Below are 21,655 nucleotides of genomic sequence, written 5' to 3'. Positions count from 1 at the left end.
ATACACATTAAGTTTGGAGAGAGATGGTTCTGTGGATAACGATGCATCTGCTTTGTCTTTCATTCTCTCCTGGGATCTTAATCTGAGTTCCAGTTGCCAAATAAGATTCACTGGGATATTGCTTGAGTCCCATTGGTCTGCAGAGATTTATCTCTGTTGAAAGGAAGGAGAGCAGTGAATGACAGAAGTATGAAATTTAAAGCTGAGCACTATTTTTTGAAATGAGTTTTGGAGATAAAGGTCCCAATATTGCATGGTGCTGAATGTCTTCAATTGCTGTTATGTTTATCCATCCTCAAAGAACAACCCCAGGCCTCAGAATGACCTTAATTTTCAATCAGGAGAACCCCAAAACTAGAAAAGAAGGACGTCTTTGAAGTACACTGAAATGAGTAAAAATGAGTGGAAATTTTAGTCTTTAGGTATTTCAAGTCCATACAGAAATCAAAGGCATAACAGTTACATAGGCAAATAATCACAGCTAATATTGAAGTTAAGGAGGCAATTGTATGGCTCTCATCAGGTGTTTGGCAGTTTGCAGGATTGAGACTTTTAAGCCACATATTTTACGCATGGATATAACAGCACTTACCTCCCAGGAATTCAAATGCTATTCTTGGTTTTGCTGAGAACTTCCTATTTGACCTTGAACAAGTCATCTGACTTCTTTTAGACTTTTGTTTTTCAATGTGTAAAATAGGGCTTATCTAATTTGCAGCAGTGTTTTGAATAGTAAGTTACCAGTGTTTGTAAGATGAAAAGCATTAGAAAAATAGTGTATTACAATCCTAAAAATGTTTTTTGGAATGGTGCTCTCGAATGCATGTGACAATTATTTCTGGCCATATGAGCAATGTTAAATCAGAGAGTTTCGCTTGTATACGCAGAAGTTAATTTCCTAGCGAATTTTTTCCCTTCTTTGCTATCTCCTTTGAAAAATTTTGCAATAGGCAAGATTGTAAATTCCCATAAACTGACGTCTGGGTGAAAATAGCACATTGGCTTTTCAGAAATTGCTTTTAAATTCAGCAAGAAAACAGCAAAAACAAAGGACAGGAAGTATTTGATGTGTTTGTACAATATAGTCTTTTATTTACAGAGCACTTTTAATCTCTTTGATAATCATTCATAGCCTTGCATTATTTTTATGTTTATAGTGCCTTTGTATTGCTGCTGTTCTTTAATATTAGTGGCATAGATGTGCACGGCACTTGAAAGAAGCAATAAAGGTAGATTCTGTACCCAAGAGATAATCTAAGTGTCTAATCCTGCAAACACTTGTTCATGAATATGCATAATCTCTTTTGAGTCAAAAGGGTAACTCATATGTACTGTGCTCAAAAGCAAGTTTCTACAGGATTGGGTCTTAATGCTGTCTGTTGCTCTTATCTTAATTTGTCAGCACATGAAAAGACAGTGGGAAAAGTATAACATGGAGTAAGGATAATATTATTATGCAGTCACTTGGAAGGTTAGCGCATATCTCTTGATGGTCACAATTTTTTAAAAGAAGTTAACTAATTATAAAAAGTCTCTCTCTTCTTGTAGTATATGAAGACCATGGGTGTGAATCCTGCCATTCACTTTCTAGCCTGGTTTCTGGAGAACGTCATTATGCTCACTATCAGCAGTTGTGCTCTGGTCATCATTTTAAAAGCAAGCAGCATCTTTGCATTCAGTGATGGCTTCCTAGTCTTCCTCTTTCTCCTCGATTTTGCAGTTGCAGTGGTTACGCTAAGCTACCTGTTGGGTGCATTTTTTAGCAATGCCAATACAGCAGCTCTCTGTGCTAGCCTTATATATATGATCAGCTTTTTACCGTACATCGTTTTGTTGGTCCTGCAGAACCAACTTAGCTTTGCCTACCAGATCATTGCGGTAAGTATTTCTTTTTAAAAAACTGTTGATTGATTCATTTCCATGGTTATGTGACCTTTAGCAAATCCTCTGATTATCCTGTTCAGAGGTTCCTGCTTTGCTCTTGCATCTCACTGAAATTGTATGGCATATCTAGACAGAAAACCAGTTGAGAAATACAACAGAGGAGAAGCTAAAATAACTATTCAAAGAAATTGACAGCACCCTTTGGAAAGCATAAGTCTGCATAGGTATGGTTTAGATAGTACTTGGTCCCGCCATTGGGGCAGGGGGCTGGACTCAATGGCCTCTCGAGGTCCCTTCCAGTCCTAGTGTTCTATGATTCTATGATATATCCAGTGCAGCACATCTGAGAAAAAAAGATGCATTTTTATTGACATTTTTAAAGTAAAAATAGTAGTTTGGAAAATTAATTCTTCTTCTTTCTCCTCCCCCCTCATCCCGCCCCACCATATATATACCCTGTTTGGTCATTTTTGTTCCAGAATCTGATGAAGTGGGTGTTACCCACGACAGCTCATTACCTAATAATCAAAATAGTTAGTATTTAAGATACTACAGGACTGCTAGGTTTTATTTTTGTATTTTTTTTTGAAAATTAATATTGTCCTAATCCTTATAGGATTAGTGGTTATTCTGGGTAGAAATTCAGTGTAAATCTTAGCAGTGAACTGCAGAAATCACTCCTTTGTTTAAAATACAACTACAAGACAAATAGCTATGTAAGAATGCTTACTGCAGATCCTGCTCTTTGTAGAGAGTACTGTCTATGGGGAAAGGAATGAGATTTCTTTTAAAATTCTCCTGAAAAAGTGAAGGTCCTTAATTTTGTTTTTGTCCACTAGTCTAGAATATAAATTATGATTCAAACAGTTATCTATGAACTACTTTACCAAATTATCTGTTTATAGTATTTTCCTAGTTTCTACTTTGCATTTCCCTACGCTCTGCAAAGCCTCCTCCTTTTGTCACAATGAATCTCTGATAAGGTCTGAACTAAGCAGAGTTTGTTCTCCTAAAGGCTGTACACTTTAGAATCTGTATTCCTCATGCTGGAGGTATTGTCAGGTCAGGATCATAGCTTTGGCAGCTCACCTGACCCACTTCCACCTGTAATATCTTTGTTGAAGGAAACCAAACAGGCAAACAAACCCTGAGACTATGATTACATTTTAAGATTTCTCTTTTCCATTTGATATATCTAATCCTCTCCAGATGGGGTGGAGATATAAAATGGTAATGTACAATGAACAAGAGTTGTAATTTAATATAAAACTGAACAGCACTGTATTTCAAAAGTGTTCATAGAAGAACACACAAGTGAAAACAATTGATGCCATGTCTATAAATACTGCAGAAGGCATCTAAACCTGAATCTGTTCTTCAGTTGAAGCCCAATGGAGGTGGGAAGGTTCCTTAACTTTCTGTAGGAATAGCATAATTTATGCCCCTAAATTTCTTGAACATTAATACAAGAATAGAAGGAAAAACAGCTTATGCAAAGACTGTATTTTCTTTAATAAGTTTAGGAGTATGTGTCAAACCAATGCTGTGGAATTTTATTGTATTTTTAACATTTTTATTATTAATAACAATTCAATTTTATTCACAGTTAAGCTCCTGCTATTTCCATATCTGCAAATTTAAATATTATATACAAAGAATTAAACTATCTCTGTGTCACTGTAAATAGGGCAAAACAAACCAGATCAGTGTTTAGTGTCAAATAGTACATTGTAATTGGAAATTTCCTACACGTAGAGCTGCCAGCTGCATGCATTTAACCCTTGCACTGTTGAATACATATTTACCCATTCACAATATGAATGATGTGTTTCAAGACTCCTGCTGAGTATAATGGAAACTGGACCAAACCCTTGGTCATACTGCAGGTATCTGTTATTCCAGATCCATGTTTTCCATGCAGTAGGATGCACAAGCTACCCCTGTTTTTTCACTGCTTACCTTGCCCTCCTCCCATATACTTTATTTGTTTTTTTCAGCAGTCTTCTCACAGTATGTGAATGCCATAAGCTCCTGGGGCAGAGGGATTAGGTTTTGGGGGTTTTTTTACATGTGATGTTTTGATGTTGGTTAGTGATTTCCCACACACCATAATTCTTCCTTTCTTATTATGTCACATCCCTGAAGTTAGCCATTTTCCATTTTGTGCTGTTCTGATGAAGTACAGTCCAATTTATATTGCTCCACTGGAAATAAAATGTTATTTTCTTGCAATAGAATACTTGCCCAGTGTACAGCATAATGTGTACTTTGTCAGCCTGCCGCTTGTGAGTTCTAGGGTCGTTCTCTTACTACAGAAAGTAAATTGCATTAGTCACTTTTCCAATGTTATACATTATATATTTGCAATATGTGGGGAATTTATGGTGCTTCATAAATTGTGGTAACATTAAATAATGCATTTAAATATTAATAACCAGCTCCATAGCAGTCTTTAATTTGGAGAGCACATTTCAGCAACACGCAGGTAAGTATTGTTCAGATTCAGAAAGCTAAGTGATAGACTGGATTGTTAGGCTTTTCTAAAACTGAAGGGTCCATTGTTTTTCCATTGATATTGCACAGTGCAATAGTTATTAATATCACACAATATCTTAATAGATATCATTTATATTCATATCCTGTTTCTTTTCTATTGTTGCAGTGTTTTTTGCCTACAACTGCCTTTGGACAAGGATTATTTTTCATTACATTCTTTGAAAGCCAAGAAATAGGTAAGATTGCCAGTTAGCAAAAAGTTTTGATAATGACCGTGGTTCATAAAAAATTAAACTTGGAAACTTATTTCACTTGCTTTGTTTTGAAAGTGAAACTTGGTAGACTCTCTGGTCCTCACCAAGCAATACAACTGAGGCCTGAAGCATGTAGGTGTAGTTTTAAGCTCTATTAATTCCAGGCCAGGTCAGTAGTGTTTGTCTTCTGCAGTAAATTAGAGAAGCCTTAAGGCTGCTCTAAATTATTGCAGCTGGCAGTTAGCTCCCTCTCCCTCAGAGGCTGATAATGCAGGATGCACGGAAGTGCCAGGCACACCCACAACATTTCTGCTATTTTGTAGTGTACATAGAATCATAGGATACTAGGACTGGAAGGGACCTCGAGAGGCCATCGAGTCCAGACCCCTGACCCAATGGCAGGACCAAGGACTGTCTAAACCATCCCTGATAGACATCTATCTAACCTGTTCTTAAATATCTCCAGTGATGGAGATTCTACAACCTCCCTTGGAATTTATTCCACTGTTTGACTACCCTGACAGTTAGGAACTTTTTCCTAATGTCCAACCTAAACCTCCCTTGCTGCAGTTTAAATCCATTGCTTCCTGTTCTATCCTCAGAGGCCAAGAAGACCAAGTTTTCTCCCTCCTCCTTATGACACCCTTTTAGATACCTGAAAACCACTATCATGTTGCCCCTCAATCTTCACTTCTCCAAACTAAACAATCCCAATTCTTTCAGCCTTTCTTCATAGGTCACATTCTCTAGACCTTTAATTATTCTTGTTGCTCTTTTCTGGACCCTCTCTAATTACTCCACATCTTTCTTGAACTGCAGTGCCCAGAACTGGACACAATACTCCAGCTGAGGCCTAACCAGCGCAGAGTAGAGCAGAAGAATGACTTCTCATGTCTTGTTCACAACACACCTGTTAATGCATCCCAGAATCGTGTTTGCTTTTTTTGCAACAGCATCACATTGTTGACTCATATTTACCTTGTGGTCCACTATAACCCCTAGATCCCTTTCTGCTGTAGTCATTCCAAGACAGTCTCTCCCCATTCTGTATGTGTGAATCTGATTGTTCCTTCCCAAGTGGAACACTTTGCATTTGTCCTTATTAAGCTTCATCCTGTTCACCTCAGACCATTTCTCCAATTTATCCAGATCATTTTGAAATGTGACCCTATCCTCCAAAGCAGTTGCAACTCCTCCCAGCTTGGTATCATCTGCAAACATAATAAGCGTACTTTCTATGCCAGTATCTAAATCGTTGATGAAGATATTCAACAGAACTGGTCCTAAAACAGACCCCTGCAGAACCCTACTTGTTATACTTTTCCAGCAGGATTGAGAACCATTAAAAACTACTCTCTGAGTACCGTTATCCAGCCAGTTATGCACCCACCTTATAGTAGCCTCGTCTAAATTGTATTTGCCTAGTTTTTTTTATAAGAATATCCTGTGAGACCGTATCAAATGCTTTAGTAAAATCTAGGTATACCACATCTACCGCTTCTCCCCTATCCACAAGGCTTGTTATCCTATCGAAGAAAGCTATCAGATTGGTTTGACATGATTTGTTCTTACAAATCCATGCTGGCTGTTCCCTATCAACTTACCACCTTCCAAGTGCCTGCAGATGATTTCTTTTATTACCTGCCTCATTATCTTTCCTGGCACAGAAGTTAAGCTGACTGGCCTGTAGTTTCCTGGGTTATTCTTATTCCCCTTTTTATAGATGGGCAGTATATCTGCCCTTTTCCAGTCTCCTGGAATCTCTCCTGTATCCCATGATTTTCCAAAGATGATAGATAAAGGCTCAGATATCTCCTCTATCAGCTCCTTGAGTATTCTAGGATGCATTTCATCAGGCCCTGGTGACTTGCAGACATCTAATTTTTCTAAGTGATTTTTAACTTGTTCTTTTTTTATTCCAACTTCTAACCCTACCCCTTTCCCACGAGCATTCACTATGTTGGGCATTCCTTCATCAGACTTCTCAGTGGAGACTGAAACAAAGAAGTCATTAAGCATCTCTGCCATTTCCAAGTTCCCTGTTACTGTTTCTCCCTCCTCACTGAGCAATGGCCCTACCCTGTCCCTGGTCTTCCTCTTGTTTCTAATAAATTTATAAAAATCCTTCTTGTTTCACTTTATGCCTGTAGCTAGTTTGAGCTCATTTTGTGCCTTAGCCCTTCTTATCTTGCTCCTGCATTCTTGTGTTGTTTGCCTACATTCATCCTTTGTAATTTGTCTTTGTTTCCATTTTTCATATGATTCCTTTTTTATTTTGAGATCGTGCAAGATCTCCTGGTTAAGCCAACGCGGTCTTTTTCCATATTTTCTCTCTTTCCTACACAGCAGGATAGCTTGCTTTTGGCCCTTAATAATGTCCCTTTGAAATACTGCCAACTCTCCTCAGCTGTTTTTCCCCTCAGTTTTGCTTCCCGTGGGACCTTACCTACCAGCTCTGAGTTTTCCAAAATCTGCCCTCCTGAAATCCATTATCTCTATTTTGCTGTTTTCCCTTCCTCCCTTTGTTAGAATTGTGAATTCTATGATTTCATGATCACTTTCACCCAAGCTGCCTTCCGCTTTCAAGTTCTCTACCAATTGCTCCCTATTTGTTAAAATCAAATCTAGAACAGCTTCCCCCCAGTATCTTTTTCAACCTTTTGGAATAAAAAATTGTCTCCAATGCAATCCAAGAACTTACTGCATAGTCTGTGCCCTGCTGTATTGGTTTCCCAATGTCTATCTGGATTGTTGAAGTCCCCCATCACCACCAAATCCGGGGCACTGCATGGCTTTGTTAAAAAAAGCCTCATCCACCTCTTCCGCTTGGGTAGGCGGCCTGTAGTAGATTCCTAGCAGGACATCACCCTTGTTTTTCACCCCTCTTAGTCTAACCCAGAGACTCTCAACACGTTCATCTCCTACATCCATCTCCACCACAGTCCAAGTGTGTACATTTTTAATATATAAGGCAACACCTCCCCGCTTTCTTCCCTGTCTATTCTTCCTAAGCAGGCTGTACCCTTCAATACCAGCATTCCAATCACGTGTATTATCCCACTAAGTTCCGTGATGCCAACAATGTCATAGTTGTATTTATTTATTAGCACTTCCAGTTCTTCCTGCTCATTACCCATACTTCTTGCATTTGTATATAGGCATCTAAGATATTGATTTGATCTTGCCTCCCTATTTTGCCCTGATTCTCTTTCTACTCTGACATTGCTGCCCATGCTGCCTCCCATTTCTGACCCATCTCCGAGGTTTCCATGTTCTCCACTTACTTGTGGGCTTTGCTCCCCTGCCCCCGTCGAACCTAGTTTAAAGCCCTCCTCACTAGGTTAGCTAATCTGTGTCCAAATAGGGTCTTTCCCCTCCTCAAAAGGTGAACACCATCTCTGCCTAGCAGTCCTTCCTGGAATAGCATCCCATGGTCGAGGAAGCCAAAGCCTTCCTGGCGACACCATCTTCAAAGTCAGGCATTCACCTCTAGGATGCACCTGGGCCCCTAACACTGACAGGCAGGATTGAGGAGAATACCACCACTGCGTCACATCTCGCAGTATCATAAGTGCCCACATGGATGAGAAGCATGGGATAGTAGTCAGAGGGCCGGATAATCCTCGACAACACCTCCGAAACGTCTCGGATATGGGCCCCCGGCAGGCAGCACACCTCCCGAGATGAACTGTCAGGGCGACAGATGGGCACCTCCGTCCCCCTCAGAAAAGAGTCCCTGACCACCACTAGTCTACATTTCCTCCTCACAGTGGTGGCAGCAGACTTCCCAGCCTTGGGGGGGTATGAGGCTTCTTCTCTGCTGTACAGGGCGATCCTTTGTCTCCTGTATCAAGTACACCGTAACGGTTTCCTAGTACTATGGTGGGAGGGTTCTGAGCAGGGGTGGAACACTGCCTACTGCCAGAAGTAACAAGCTGCCAGTGTCCACCCTGATCTATCTCCTCCTCCACCACTGGTTTATCAGCTGTCCTGCATACTGGGACAGTTACCTCAGCTGTCTCCACATGAATACTATCCAGGAACTGCTTGTGGAGTCGAATACTCCTCAACGTGACTACCTCCTCCTCTAGCTCTCCCACCCATCGCCTGAGAGATTCCGCCAGCAGGCACCTTTCACACTGGATGGTCCCCACAGCCTGGATATCAGTGAGTGGGAATTGCAAGCCACAGTCCCTGCAAAGCCACACCAGGATCTGGGTAGAGGCATCCATGGTCAGGCAGTCTGTCTGGCTAGAGGCACAGGTGGAGGAGACAGCAGTAGGGCTGGCACAGGTGTTGCAGGTCTTCCTAACCATCGTAGGCCTCCCTCTGTCCAACTCCCTCTTAAACTCCTCTGTCTGCAGCTCCCTCTCTGCTTCACTCCCCTGGTGGCCCTTGCCTCCGGCTTTTAAAGCCTCCTGGCCTGGGTCAGGCCCTCCCCCCGTGAGTCACACAGTGGAAGGCCAATCAAGAGAACAAAGGTCAGTCAGGCAGCCCCAGCTGCCACAGAGACTGAAACTGAAATTCACCCACCTGAAATCAAAATGGCAGTTCAAATTCAAACAGTGAAGCACATTCACTCACCCCAGAAGCTGGCGCTCTCACCTTGTAGCTTCTGCAGTGGCAGGATCACTTTGTCTCCCTCTTAAACTCCCCTGTCTGCAGCTCCCTGTCCACTTCGCTTCATGACATGCATGAAAAATTTAATCAACTCTCAGAAGCTGCTAGATGGCAACATGCTGCTTTTAGGGTAAAATCAGCCAGTGAGAGTGTCTGTCAAATTCAATGGAGCTATGCTAACTGACCCAACCCCAAGAGCTAGCCTGTTGTGTTTCACTGGCTGGCTCTCAGTAGCCTGCTGGTGGATTTGTGGGAGTAGAATGCTATGAATCACAGAAGAGATTCCATATTGATGTTGCAGTTTAATTCATCTCTTAATAAAAAGCAGTAGCTTTTCTGATTTACCTCTGGACACTGGATAATATTCTTCTAAATGACACTTCCAGATAGTTTTCCTTTACTTTTTGCAAAGATTGGATTTAAGATAATGTTGAATAATTTTAATTCTGATTTTCCAAAAATTGGAAGATTTTTGAATTATAAAATATACTTGTATTATTAAAAACCTTTTGTTGAAGACTTTTATGGATGAATAGATTATCAAAACATAATTTTCAAAATTGTATTTTTTCCACTTGATAAAACTAGTGCCCATATTTCAGTCTAATATATATATATTTTACAGAAGAATACTGGTGCAAAATATAAGTGTCAGTAAGAGTAATATGTGTCAGATTCATAGCTCACTGTCCTCAGTGTCAGTGCTATCACTGATTTCAGTGGATGCTGAATCAAGCATTATATATCTGATTACGTGGTGCCTTGTGCTTTGTAACGTGTACATTATTCCTAATAAGCGATGATAGTTTGTGGAACACCGGGGTCATTTTAACCACCTGGGGTTCTTTTGCCCTATAAACCCACTGGGGTCAAATAGTATTTTATTCTTTTCATAATTTGGAAAAAAAAAACCCTTTGGTGATATTTTCAAACATCAGCAGGAACTGAATATGCAAATCCTCGAAGCAGTTTTGAAAATCTCAGCTCGTGTGAGTGAGTGAATGAAATACCCTCACTGTTAGCCTGAGGTGGGATTTTTGAACACAGTGACAGATCCAGGGTAGAATCTTCTCTTCAGTTGGAGTTTTTAATAGCAAGACATTTTTGATGTCAAAATGGAAATCATGTGAAGCATGAGCTGTTGTTGGAGGGTATTCTACTTATGTGCAAGCTGATAACGTATCAGAAGAGTAATTTTAAACAAGAGTTGGTGGAAATTTTGCTATCAGATTTCTTTTTCCATAAAAATATGCTTTTGTGAAAAAAGTCATTTTTTGCTGAAATTTTTAAAGAAGAAGTGTTCCCTGCCCCTGCACGCATAGGAAAAAAAAACATTTCTTGAGGAGCTCTATTGCGAACTATCCGGTTACCTTTATAAAAATTGGAAATTGCAATAGTTTATTATATTCTAGTTTTCTAAATACCTTTTCAATTCAGAAATAGAGTAGTGGTATTACATTTGAATTTTAACTCCTATCACATTTTTGTTTTCTTTACTTTCTCCCTTTTCCTCATTGAACATGAGTTTAAGTCAGTGATGGGCAACCTATGCTACTGACTGGGCTACATGAGAGGCCCTCTGCATCTCAGTGGGCTGCAAGGTTGTCACAGTCAAGTTAGTCTCCCAGAATAGCATAGATTTGCTAACTCTCCTTGAATATCTAGAATTTACGGGGTGTTCTTATTGAACCATAGCAACACACAGTTCTCATAATCAGTGTTGTGTGCAGTTGGCACTCACATGTAAAGCGAGAGCATAGGAAGTGAGGTATGTCATTTCAGTAATACTGGTAGGAAAAATACTGCATGGATGAAAACCAGCGGAAAAATTTTCAGAAGACGGGGCTTCCAGAAAGAGGATTTCCTTATAGGAGATCCCCCGGGGGCTGCGCCTCTACACACTGTTTTGGAGTCTGGAAGAGCATTTTCTGGACTCCAAATCATGTGACTGTATGCTAATGAGACACCAGAAATTTACGTCCATGCCTCATTAGCATTTTTCAGGCCATTTATTAGCATGCCACTGTCAGAAAAGTGTAGAAATGCCCATTGTGTATAACGGACAGCATTTACTCAGGATCTTCAGGTTTCAGCTAAATAAATCTGCTGCACATCTCTTTTAAACCATTTGTTCTCATGCATCAGCAAACTGTCTTAATCCCTGGTTTGTTGAACAGCTGCAAAAGAGCTTCTCTCATATTTTATTCAGCATTTTGCCTATTGGTCCTACTTTTTTCTTTTTGGCTAAAATGAAAGGGCAGCTAAACTAAAATAACAATCTTCTTAAAAACTCTGTGCCACCATGAGTTCTTTCTTATTTGTTCTGCAGTATATTACCTGCTGTTTTAAACGGAAACTGAGTGGCCTAACATTTAGTTTCTATTCAGTTAAAATTACAGTTATTAGCATTGCTCTTTTTGTCTATCGGTGCTCAAATACCTTGTGGGTGCTTTGTGTTGACGTGTTTATGATCCTGCTACCTGTGGTGCTCTACAGATTTAGCGCTGACCTTTTTTTATTACTAGGAATTCAGTGGAGCAACATCTACCAGCCTCTGGCAGAAGGAGAATCCATGACCTTTGGATGGGCTTTCTGGATGATTTTCTTTGACTCCTTTATCTATTTATTAGTTGGCTGGTATTTCAGCAACGTAATTCCAGGTAAGAACAAGCACTCATAGTGGTTTTTTTTTTTAATATATACACGGAAATGACTTGTGAGACTGACTGACACTTCATAATGACAGAGTTCAGTCCAGAACTCACACTGAATTAAATGGGTGTTCTGTCCAAGTCAGGATTACCCTTTATTAAGGCTGCTTATTAACAATGTGTTTTCAGAATGCTAATGAACAATATTTGATTTCTTGATTATCATCCCTCACAAAAAATAAGTCTGGGTCACAACTGAAATTAATTAAATCCCAAATTTATTCTCAGAAGTTGGGAAGTTTATTTTTCCTCCCATTGCCAATTTTTTTTATTGATGGCTTTCAGTTGGTTGTTGGGGCATTTGAAATGATTTCCAAAAACCTCTTTAGTGTCCTGGAATTGAATGGAATAGTTTGGCATATTATGTTTTTTTCCCTGCTTATTCTATACTTATTTCAAAATGAATAACAGAGAAGTTTGACATGGCAACAGAAGGGAGTACAGTAATGTAACAATCTCTCAGGCAAAAATCTTTAACTTGAAAAATTAAGGATGTCACTTGCTATTCAGTACCACATGCTGTGACTCTACAGGTATAAAAACCGCATTAAGTCAATGTGAAGCGAAGCATGGAAAAGGTCAGGGAATGTCGATGTTAAGGAGGTGTGTGTAGCTGTAACTCTGTCCCTTTGTGTAAATGTACTATAGTACAAAGCTAGATTCTCCCCTCTGTGATAGCTGCTGCATTGCCATGGTGCAGCAAAGCAGTTGAAAAGGTAGCAAATCTGTCCCCTTGATGATCCCACTTGTTTATGGAGAAGGCTTGCTGATGGTGGGGATCTAATGGCGGCAGTTGCCCTCAGGCCCAGCATTTCAAAGGTGTCTGAAATTCTGCGGCAGCACTGTGCTGCTGCTCTATGCACAGATCTGAGGGAGTGTAGGTCGGGCACCATCACTTCTGCCCTTGGACTCACCCCTTCCAGGTTTGGATAGCTGGGCCCGCCTCCCACCGTGCTGGCAGGCCTGTGGTGGCTACTGACCCTGCTGGTAGGGAGAAGTATGTTAGATGCCACTCAGATGGCGCAGCAGGCTTTACAATTTTTCTCATACCTCTACTGTAGGAAGCAAAGCTGGGAGAAAGCACACAGGGCCAAGATGTTACTAAGCCTTGGTATTGCTTGAGGGACTGACCCAGTGTCCAAATAATGCCAGGGTTGGGCAAGTAAAAAGCTTGATGCCTTTTCAGCTCAATCTGAGCCAAAAATCTTTATTTACAAGAGTCAAGATTCTGCTAAGAGAGCCCTTTGCACTAGCAAATTGTAGTGTCAAATGATCTTTGATTGCCATGGTAGTAAGATTAACCCCAAAGCTTGCAAATTGCTTTGAGATACTTTGGAAAGAGAAGGGCTATATCAAAATCTATGTTACACAGTATAAATAAGGTTTTTTTTTTATCCCTGGTCCCTTGGAAAATAACAAAGAAAAATGATAATAGGAGCAGTTTATATGATTGAACAACAAATGAATTTTTTAAAGTATGTTTCAAGTATTGCTCTTATTTAACATTTAGGAAGATTGGCGTTCAGAAAGCCATGGTACTTCCCTTTTACTGTCTCTTACTGGAAGAAGCTGTGCGGTACAGAGAAGAGAAGGAAACATTTTCTAAATCCCAATATGGTCTTCTTCAATGAACATTTCTTTGAAAAAGGTTTGTAACTGCAGGAGCCTTTCAGTAAACATTATTTTATTTTTCTGTCTAATTCACTCTTTTAAATCAATTTTCTCACATAACTGGGTGAATCTGTTTCAATTTCTATTTTATTCTTCATATGCAGGCTAACATTTAGTTGACTTTTTGAGATTAAAAAGGTATTTTGAGTAACAAATTTTCATTAAGCTGTCCACAAAGACGTCTAATTGGTGACACATCTATTAGAACCCATCTCATAAGAAGTTCTGTGTTGGGTCAAACTAATGGTGCATCTAGCTCAGTATCCCGTATTCTGACAGTGGTCAGCACCAGATGCTTTAAAAGGAATGAATGGAACAGGGAAATCATCTGTCCCAGAATCTGGCAGGCAGAGGCTTATGGATACCCAAAGCATGGAGTTCCATCCTCGACCATCTTAGCTAATAGCAGTTGATGGACCTGTCCTCTAGTGACATATCTAATTATTTTCTGGATGAAGTTACACTTTTGGCCTTCGCAGTATCCCCTGCAATTAGCCCCCAACTTCAAAGGGAGCATGGTAATCAGGGTGATAGGAACAACAAGAAGTCCTGTGACACGTTAAAAACTAACAGATATTTTAGAGCATAAGCTTTCATGGGCAAAGACCCACCGCATCAGATGCAGGTCTTTGCCCATGAAAGCTTCCAAAATATCTGTTAGTCTGTAAGGTGCCGAAGGACTTCTTGTTGTCCTCGAGGACACAGACTAACACGGCTATCTCTCTGATACTTGTCACCATGCAAGGGTGATGGGAGATTATTAATGAAGTGCTGTGGTAAATATACAGCACTTCATTAGGCTAATTCTCCCCTGCAGCAACTTTGAAGTGTCCAACTTTGAAGTGCTGTCTTGCATGTAGCTGCGGGCATTTTGAAGTGCCTGGGCTACTTCAAAGTGCTTTTACTCCCCAAAATTTTGAGGAGTAAAGGCACTTCAAAGTGCCTGTGGCTTTATGTATGCCAGCACTTTGAACTTAACACTTTGAAGTTGCTGTGGGGGAGAATTAACCAAATGAAGTTCTGCATATTCACTACAGCACATCATTAGTAATAGCCTGTCACCCTGATTACCATGCTCCCTTCGAAGTTGGGGGCAAGTGTAGACCCAGCCTATGTGTTCTAACCTTGCAGCCTATTAACTCCTTTCGGTGACTACTGGTTCTTGTCTTAATGGAGGTGGGAAATAACACTTGCCTATTGACTTTCTTCACACCATTCATGATTTTATAGACCTCAGTCACAACCCAGTTATTCAGTTTGACAAAGAGATGACTTGTCCCGTTTTTTAAAATTTTTTCTGCTACGGAAGATTTTCCACAACCCTGATAATATTTGTTGCCCTTTTTGGTATATGTTTCATTTGTAATACACTTTTTTTTTTTAAATGAGGCAACCACAGAACTGCCTGAGGTATTCCAAATCTGAGTGTACTAGTCTGGATATATAGTGGCATTATGGCATTTACTGTTTTCTGACCTAACCCTTTCTTAAAGATTTCTTACATGATGTGAGCATTTGTGACTGCCTCTGCACACAGAGTGGATGATTTTGTAGAACTATCCATGGTGACTGCAGGATCTTTCTTGAGTGGTTGCAGCAAATTTAGACCTCATCATTTTGTATATATAGTTTGGATTATGTTTTCCAATATGCATTCATTTACATTTTTTTATATTGAATGTCATCTGCAATTTTGTTGCCCAGTTACTCTGGTTTATGAGATCCCTCTGTAACTCTTTCAAGTCTGCTTTGGACTTAGCTATCTCAAATAGTTTTGTATCTTCAACAAACCTTGTCATTTAACCATATATTCTTTTTTTTTTTCTACCTCATTTATGAATATGTTGAACAGAACTGGTCCCAGCACATAGTTAGTTCTGCAATTTCATATTCAAGTTCCTTCTGGTTTTGGTGACTTACTACTGTTTAATTTATCACTTTTTTTCCAAGACCATCTCTTGCCATCCAAGACATCTCAGTCTGAATCAGCTTTGTCACTTAAAAATGGCTCAGTTGTTTGAATCTCCCTTACATCCTCTGCAGTGAAGATTAATGCAAATAATTCATTTATTTTCTCTGCAATGGCCTTGTTTTCCTTGAGTACTCCTTTAGCACTTCAGTTATGCATTAGCCCCATTGTTTGTTTGGCGGGCTTCTTGTTTCTTATGTACTTAAATATTTTTGCTGTTAAATTTTGTGTCTCTTCTAGTAGCTCTTCAAGTTCTTTTTTGGTCTGCTTCATTATAATTTTCCACTTGAGTTGTCAGAATTGATGATCTTTCCATTTTCCTCAATAGAATTTGACTTTCAATTTTTAAAGAGTGATTCTGTTTCTTTAACTCTGTTGTTGAGCCACAGAGACTTTTTTGTTTGTTTGGCTTTGGTTCTGTTACTATACTTTTAATTTGGGGCATACATTTAAATTGAACCATTATTTAGTGTTTTTAAAATTTTAATACAGTTTATAGTCATTTCAGTCTTTTGATGGTGTTGTCTGGGATTTTCCAAACCCAAAGCACTTTGTAACATTTACTATGTAGGGGACATGACTGACTGACTGACAGATAACTGACATTACAGTACAAGAGTGCTTGCTACACTTTATTTAATCTAAAGACCTTACACGTGTCTGCAGCAGGTTAGGAAAACACTCCAACCCTCAATAATTGCCAACATCTAGAGCAGTTTTCGAGTGGCACAATGGCAATTGTCTGATGCCCCATCCTCCATCTGCTGTTGAGCACCCTCAGATGTGTCCATGAGGTGATCCAACTTGACTTCTATCCCTTTATTTATTGTTAGTGTGGCAACAAAAATACTTATTAAGCAAACATTTCCAGAGGTTAAACAAGAGGTTTCTTCAGACAGCTAAGGAGAAAAATGTGTTTTTTGCAAAGTTTGCATGCTTAAGGGCCTCTTATACAATCTCTCAGGACAAATATACATATGTTTCCTATTTTATAAAACACATACTTCAATAATTTCAACAGAGATCTCAGGAAGGATGCTGGGTAGGGTTCTTTTTTGTGGTCATTCAGTTGCCCCTGGCCTCCTAGTTTACATATGCTAAGGCTACTGTACAGATCTACTAACTTGGCTGTTTTGGGCAACAAGTATGATAATCAATATTACATTCACTGGTAGTGGTCCACCATAATCTCCCTATGTAACTCTTCATTTTAAGAGCAGTCACGTAGCACTTAAAAGACTAACCAAATGATTTATTAGATCATGAGCTTTCGTGGGACAGACCCACTCCTTCAGATCTATATAATTTCCAGTCCAGAAATTATATAGATCTGAAGGAGTGGGTCTGTCCCACAAAAGCTCATGGTCTAATAAATCATTTGGTTAGTCTTTTAAGTACTACATGACCGCTGTTTTTTTTTGTTAGAATACAGACTAACATAACCACCTCTCTGTTACTATTCTTTATTTTAATGTTCATTTTAGAGTTTTCTCATTTTTGAGTTGTTCTCTTTCTGAAGTTAAATGCTAATGTGGTAGGTATTTCTCCCTCTATGAGAAATGTTAAATTTAATCATGTTATCGTCACTCTTACTGAGCAGTTTAGCTATATTCATCTCTTGGGCCAGCTCCTATGCTTCAGAGAACTGAATCAAAATTTGCCTTTCTCCTTGACATTTCAAGCACAAGCTGCTCCAAGGAGCAGTCATTATTTGTGTCTAGAAACATTATTTGTGAATTCCAACCTGTCTAACTTTCCTGAACATTTCATAATCACTATCACCAGCCTGATAAGGTGGTCAGTAGTATGTACCTACTACTATTCTCTGATCAGTCAAACATGGTGTTTCTAAAGCTATGTCTACACAGCAGCATTATTCCTGAGTAAGCCATTCTGGAAGAAGTATTCCAGAATAGCTTATTCTGAACTAGTGCAGCTACACACAAAATACATTTCAAAATAGTGCTCAACTACTTTAAAGTAGTGTGTCTAAACACAATAGAGCCTGTTTTGAAACAGAGTCATTGGATGCACTATGGTTTATTTCAAAAGAGGCTCTATTCCCTGTCTACATAGTCCCTATTTTGAAATACCTATTTTTTGTTAATCCTCAAAATAGCAGTTGTGTTGTGTAGAGGCTTACACAGTTTTTTTGAAATAGTGGTCATTACTTCAAAATGACTTGGCTGTGCAGGCATACACTAAGAGATTCTGTGGTATAGTGTCATTCATTTAAGATTTTTATTATATTTCATTCTATGCTTTCTTTCCCATAAAGTGCCATTCCCTCAATTCTCCTGACCTATTCTGTCATGCCTACATGTTTTGTACTCTGGTACTGTAGTATAAGTGGTTCAAATGACTCTATGAATATTGTGGCAGACCAGAAGCTGCAGATGACAAATCCCTGATGGAAGATGAACATTTTGGGTGCTGGAGGAACACCTTTTTGTTCCCATCCTAATTTCCCAGAGGGTGTAGACCTGCAGGCTGGATAGGTAGCTGGGGCTCGTGAGGAGTCAGCCAGCAACTGCTTGCAATCAAGCACCCGCAGCCAGTTAAGGCCTCCAGGCTCCCTACAAAAGGCTTTCACCAGGCAGCAGAAAGGGAGACCAGTGCCCAGAGAGAAGGGGGCTAGCGGGTTAAGAGAATGGCGGAGCAGGACAGGCCCAAGTGGAGCCGAGTGATGCCAGCTGCAAAGTACCAGAGGGAAGTGGTGGGTGCAGAGGCCAAGGGAAAGGTCGCTGTCCTGGGACAGGGGCAAAAGTCCTGCCAGCTCCCTCCTTCCCTAAGGTCCCTGGGCCAGCGTACAGGGCAGTGGGTGGGACTGAACTCCCCCCACCCTTCTCTTGGAGGGGTACCCAACTCGGGATGAACCGGGGCAGCTTGAGACTGGTGGAGAGGGTCCTATTCCACCTCCACTCAAGACTGGCCTGTGATGAAAATGGCTTGGTAAAGGGTTACCCTTGCCTTTGGGAAGCCCCAGGACAACAAAGAAGCCTCTCTGAGTCTCTCAGGCACACAAGGAACCACCCGGAAGTGCAGGAACAGATGAGGGGTCTGTCACAATATATATTGCATTGTATCTCTCAACACTGAGTTTCACCTGCCATTTTGTTGCCCATGCATCTAGCTTTTTAAAGTTCCTCTGACATTCTTCACAGTGCTCTACAGTGTTCACTAACCCAAACAATTTTGTGCTCAATAAAATTCATGGTCAGAGTTCTGTTTTGCTACCACCACACTTTTTTTGATAAAATCAAATATAAAGCTCTGTTTTATCTTCTTCTTGTTTCAGTGAAAGTTTTATGTCTTTTATGTGAAGTCTTTTTTCAGTCTGTCTTGTTATCTAAACTCTGTCCTTTCTGACTCTTTTTTAGTCTCACATTTTAATAACACAGGCATCATCTCTATTTTCCATGGCTGTAGCTGCCTACCACCATTTTCACTGTTCTTTCTAATTCTATGTTTGGCTACTTACAAATTCCCTAAATGTTTTGCTGTTTAAAATCAGATTTATTTTCATTTCTCTATGTCCCATCTGACTACATTGTTATGCATTTCTATGTGATTAAAGAGTCATGGATGTACAATAAATGCCATCCACATCTATTCTCGAGCCTTGGATGTCCTCTGTGATCATTTGAAATTACATATTATTGGGACTCTTTCATTGATCTATAGTGAAGATCCACATCCAAGAGAATTTTGTGTCAGTACCTCTCAAGTGCTGAAGGGACAAACCTCAAAAGCTTCAGAAATTCAGTTAATTGTCTTAATATGTAGATGTTCATTGGAATATTATCTGAACTATCTTGTCTTTGAAGCCCTCCACAGAGTGCTGTCTCCTCAGAGGCTCCATTTTCCTCTCTCAGTAGGAGTCACATTTAACTTTGATATTTATTTTAGATAGAAATCTTCACTTTCCCTCCCCATCCTGATGATTCCTTGCTCTTCTTAGTCTTTCTTTCCCTCTTCTTCTTCCCCAGCAATGGCACGCCCAGCACCTTTGTAGAAGCTCCAGGGTACACCTCGGATTTATGTCAAGTAGCAGAAAGGTCCAGAATGGTCAAAGATTCTGGACTCTGAAACACGATGCAGAAAAGCTAACGGAAGGGTTCTGGTTGTTTCATAGTTTAGCTGAATTGTTTCTCCAAACGCTAGTCTCTGTTGTTCATTTATGTTGTGTGCATTCTGTTTTTTGCCATTCTATTTAATCAAGCTATACTTTTCCCATTTTCTCTCATTCACAAACTCAATTTTTCCTTATTCCTTTGAAAAAGTGTCACTGTGAAAGAAATACATTTTAGTACACATCGTTAATATTTTAATTATTGCTACATAGGTGCATATTTATATCAACAGGAGTATATACACCTGTTTATCAGGTTTATTTGGGTTGATTTAAGCTTCAATTAAATGTTTTCATTTGTTAGATACCTAATATAATGGTGGTCCCTGTCCTTTATGGTTAAAAAAAGGAACATTTATGCCAATTTACACAATCTGATCCTATGGCTTAAATGTACAACTGTGAGGACCATTTCAGGAAGGTAAAGTCAGTAAGTCTTCACTACATAACTGACAGTTTTGGGTTTTTTTAAGCTGTCTTCTTCATTTCGACAGGTTCTCTGCCCCGGGATGAGAAACACGTAAGTGAAGGAGGAACCCCCACAGGAGTTATGCTTGTGTCTCTCACCAAAGAATACAAAGACAACAAAAAGACTGCGGTTAAAGATCTCAACCTCACTTTCTACCAGAATCAAATCACAGCTCTCTTGGGTGCCAATGGAGCCGGCAAGACTACAGTTATGTATGTCCGTTGCTGAACGATGGCTTACTACACATTTTACCTTATTTGCTGCTTTGAAATGTTCTGCACATCAGTCAATGATTCTGTCTATTTGCTTGTTAATAGTCTTTGCACATTTTTACCATGCAAAAGATGACACTGAAGTGACTTCAACTGGGTCACATTGCCCATGTCAAAATAAATGTATGGCAGTGGAAAAATGGGGTCATCTTTACTACAAAATCAATGGTGAAGATATTATTTTGAGCAGCGTTAGTGGTAGCTAGGAAACAAGGGGTTATTGTGGGCATGGGTACCTGTGTTTCCATCAGAAGGAGATCTCAGTGCTTTCTGGACTTGCAAACTTTTTTCCTGTATTTTGAAGAGAACGATCTGACAGCTGGGGAAAATAAAAAGCAGAAATATAAAAAAATTAAAAACCATGACAATTAAAAAGTGAATCTATTTCTGCTCTTCATATTAATGAAATATCAAGAATTAGGACCATTTTTTCCCAACCCCTGCAGGTGCATAAATTAATAATAAGAATGAACTGGATTTTGGATTTAGTCAGCCTGATTAACATGAGTAAGAATGGCAGGACTGACCCTCTATAAATTAGGAAATGGAGATTTTTATCCTGCAGTTATAGCTAAGCTGGTTTATAGATATAGATTTACCAGAAAACACTGATCATTTGAATGTCCACCAATCGATCTCTCTCTTGGTAGGCAAAAGAGACTTGTTTGGGAGATAGCAAGAAACATAACGAATTATTGAGATAGAGTTTAATTAAACAAAAGATTTTCCCATTAGAAAAAATTCTATAATTATTACAAGACAAATATTCCACATGTACAAGCTCTTGTTGTCCCCAGTGCACCTAATAGAGTTATATCATTTTACAAAATGATGTTTCAAGTTGTTGAGCACCAACTGATTTTATTTGAAAAATTACTAAAACTTTCATGTCTGTCTCTCATAATGACAGTTCAGTAACCTGAGCCCCACTATTTTAGTGATTTTGATTAAAACAAACAAAATAATCCAAGTTAGTTACTGATTACCTAACTAAAGAAACTAAAAGGGAAACATGAAAAACAAAAGATAACACAAACAGAAAGAAGTCCTGTGGTGCCTTAGAGACTAACAAATTTATTAGGTCATGAGCTTTTGTAGGTAAGACCCCCTTCATCACGTGGAAATGAAGTGGAAAACAGACGCATTACAAGGAACATTTCCCCATCTTTCATATTCG

The 21,655-nt window shown here is 39.5% G+C and overlaps 1 protein-coding gene across 1 annotated transcript in view; it reads left to right on the top strand.

Annotated features, from left to right (window-relative positions):
- Positions 1–21,655, top strand: part of ABCA13 (ATP binding cassette subfamily A member 13) — a 316,624-nt gene that overhangs the window by 126,872 nt on the left and 168,097 nt on the right. The window contains exons 33-37 of the mRNA XM_074986018.1: positions 1,549–1,878; positions 4,547–4,616; positions 11,780–11,914; positions 13,476–13,613; positions 20,232–20,418. Coding sequence (XP_074842119.1) covers positions 1,549–1,878; positions 4,547–4,616; positions 11,780–11,914; positions 13,476–13,613; positions 20,232–20,418 — 860 coding nt within the window. The remainder of the gene's footprint in view (positions 1–1,548; positions 1,879–4,546; positions 4,617–11,779; positions 11,915–13,475; positions 13,614–20,231; positions 20,419–21,655) is intronic.

This window comes from Carettochelys insculpta, chromosome 2, assembly GCF_033958435.1.
Source record: "Carettochelys insculpta isolate YL-2023 chromosome 2, ASM3395843v1, whole genome shotgun sequence".
Taxonomy (NCBI): Eukaryota; Metazoa; Chordata; order Testudines; family Carettochelyidae; genus Carettochelys; species Carettochelys insculpta.
This window is presented reverse-complemented; position numbering and strand designations above follow the sequence as displayed.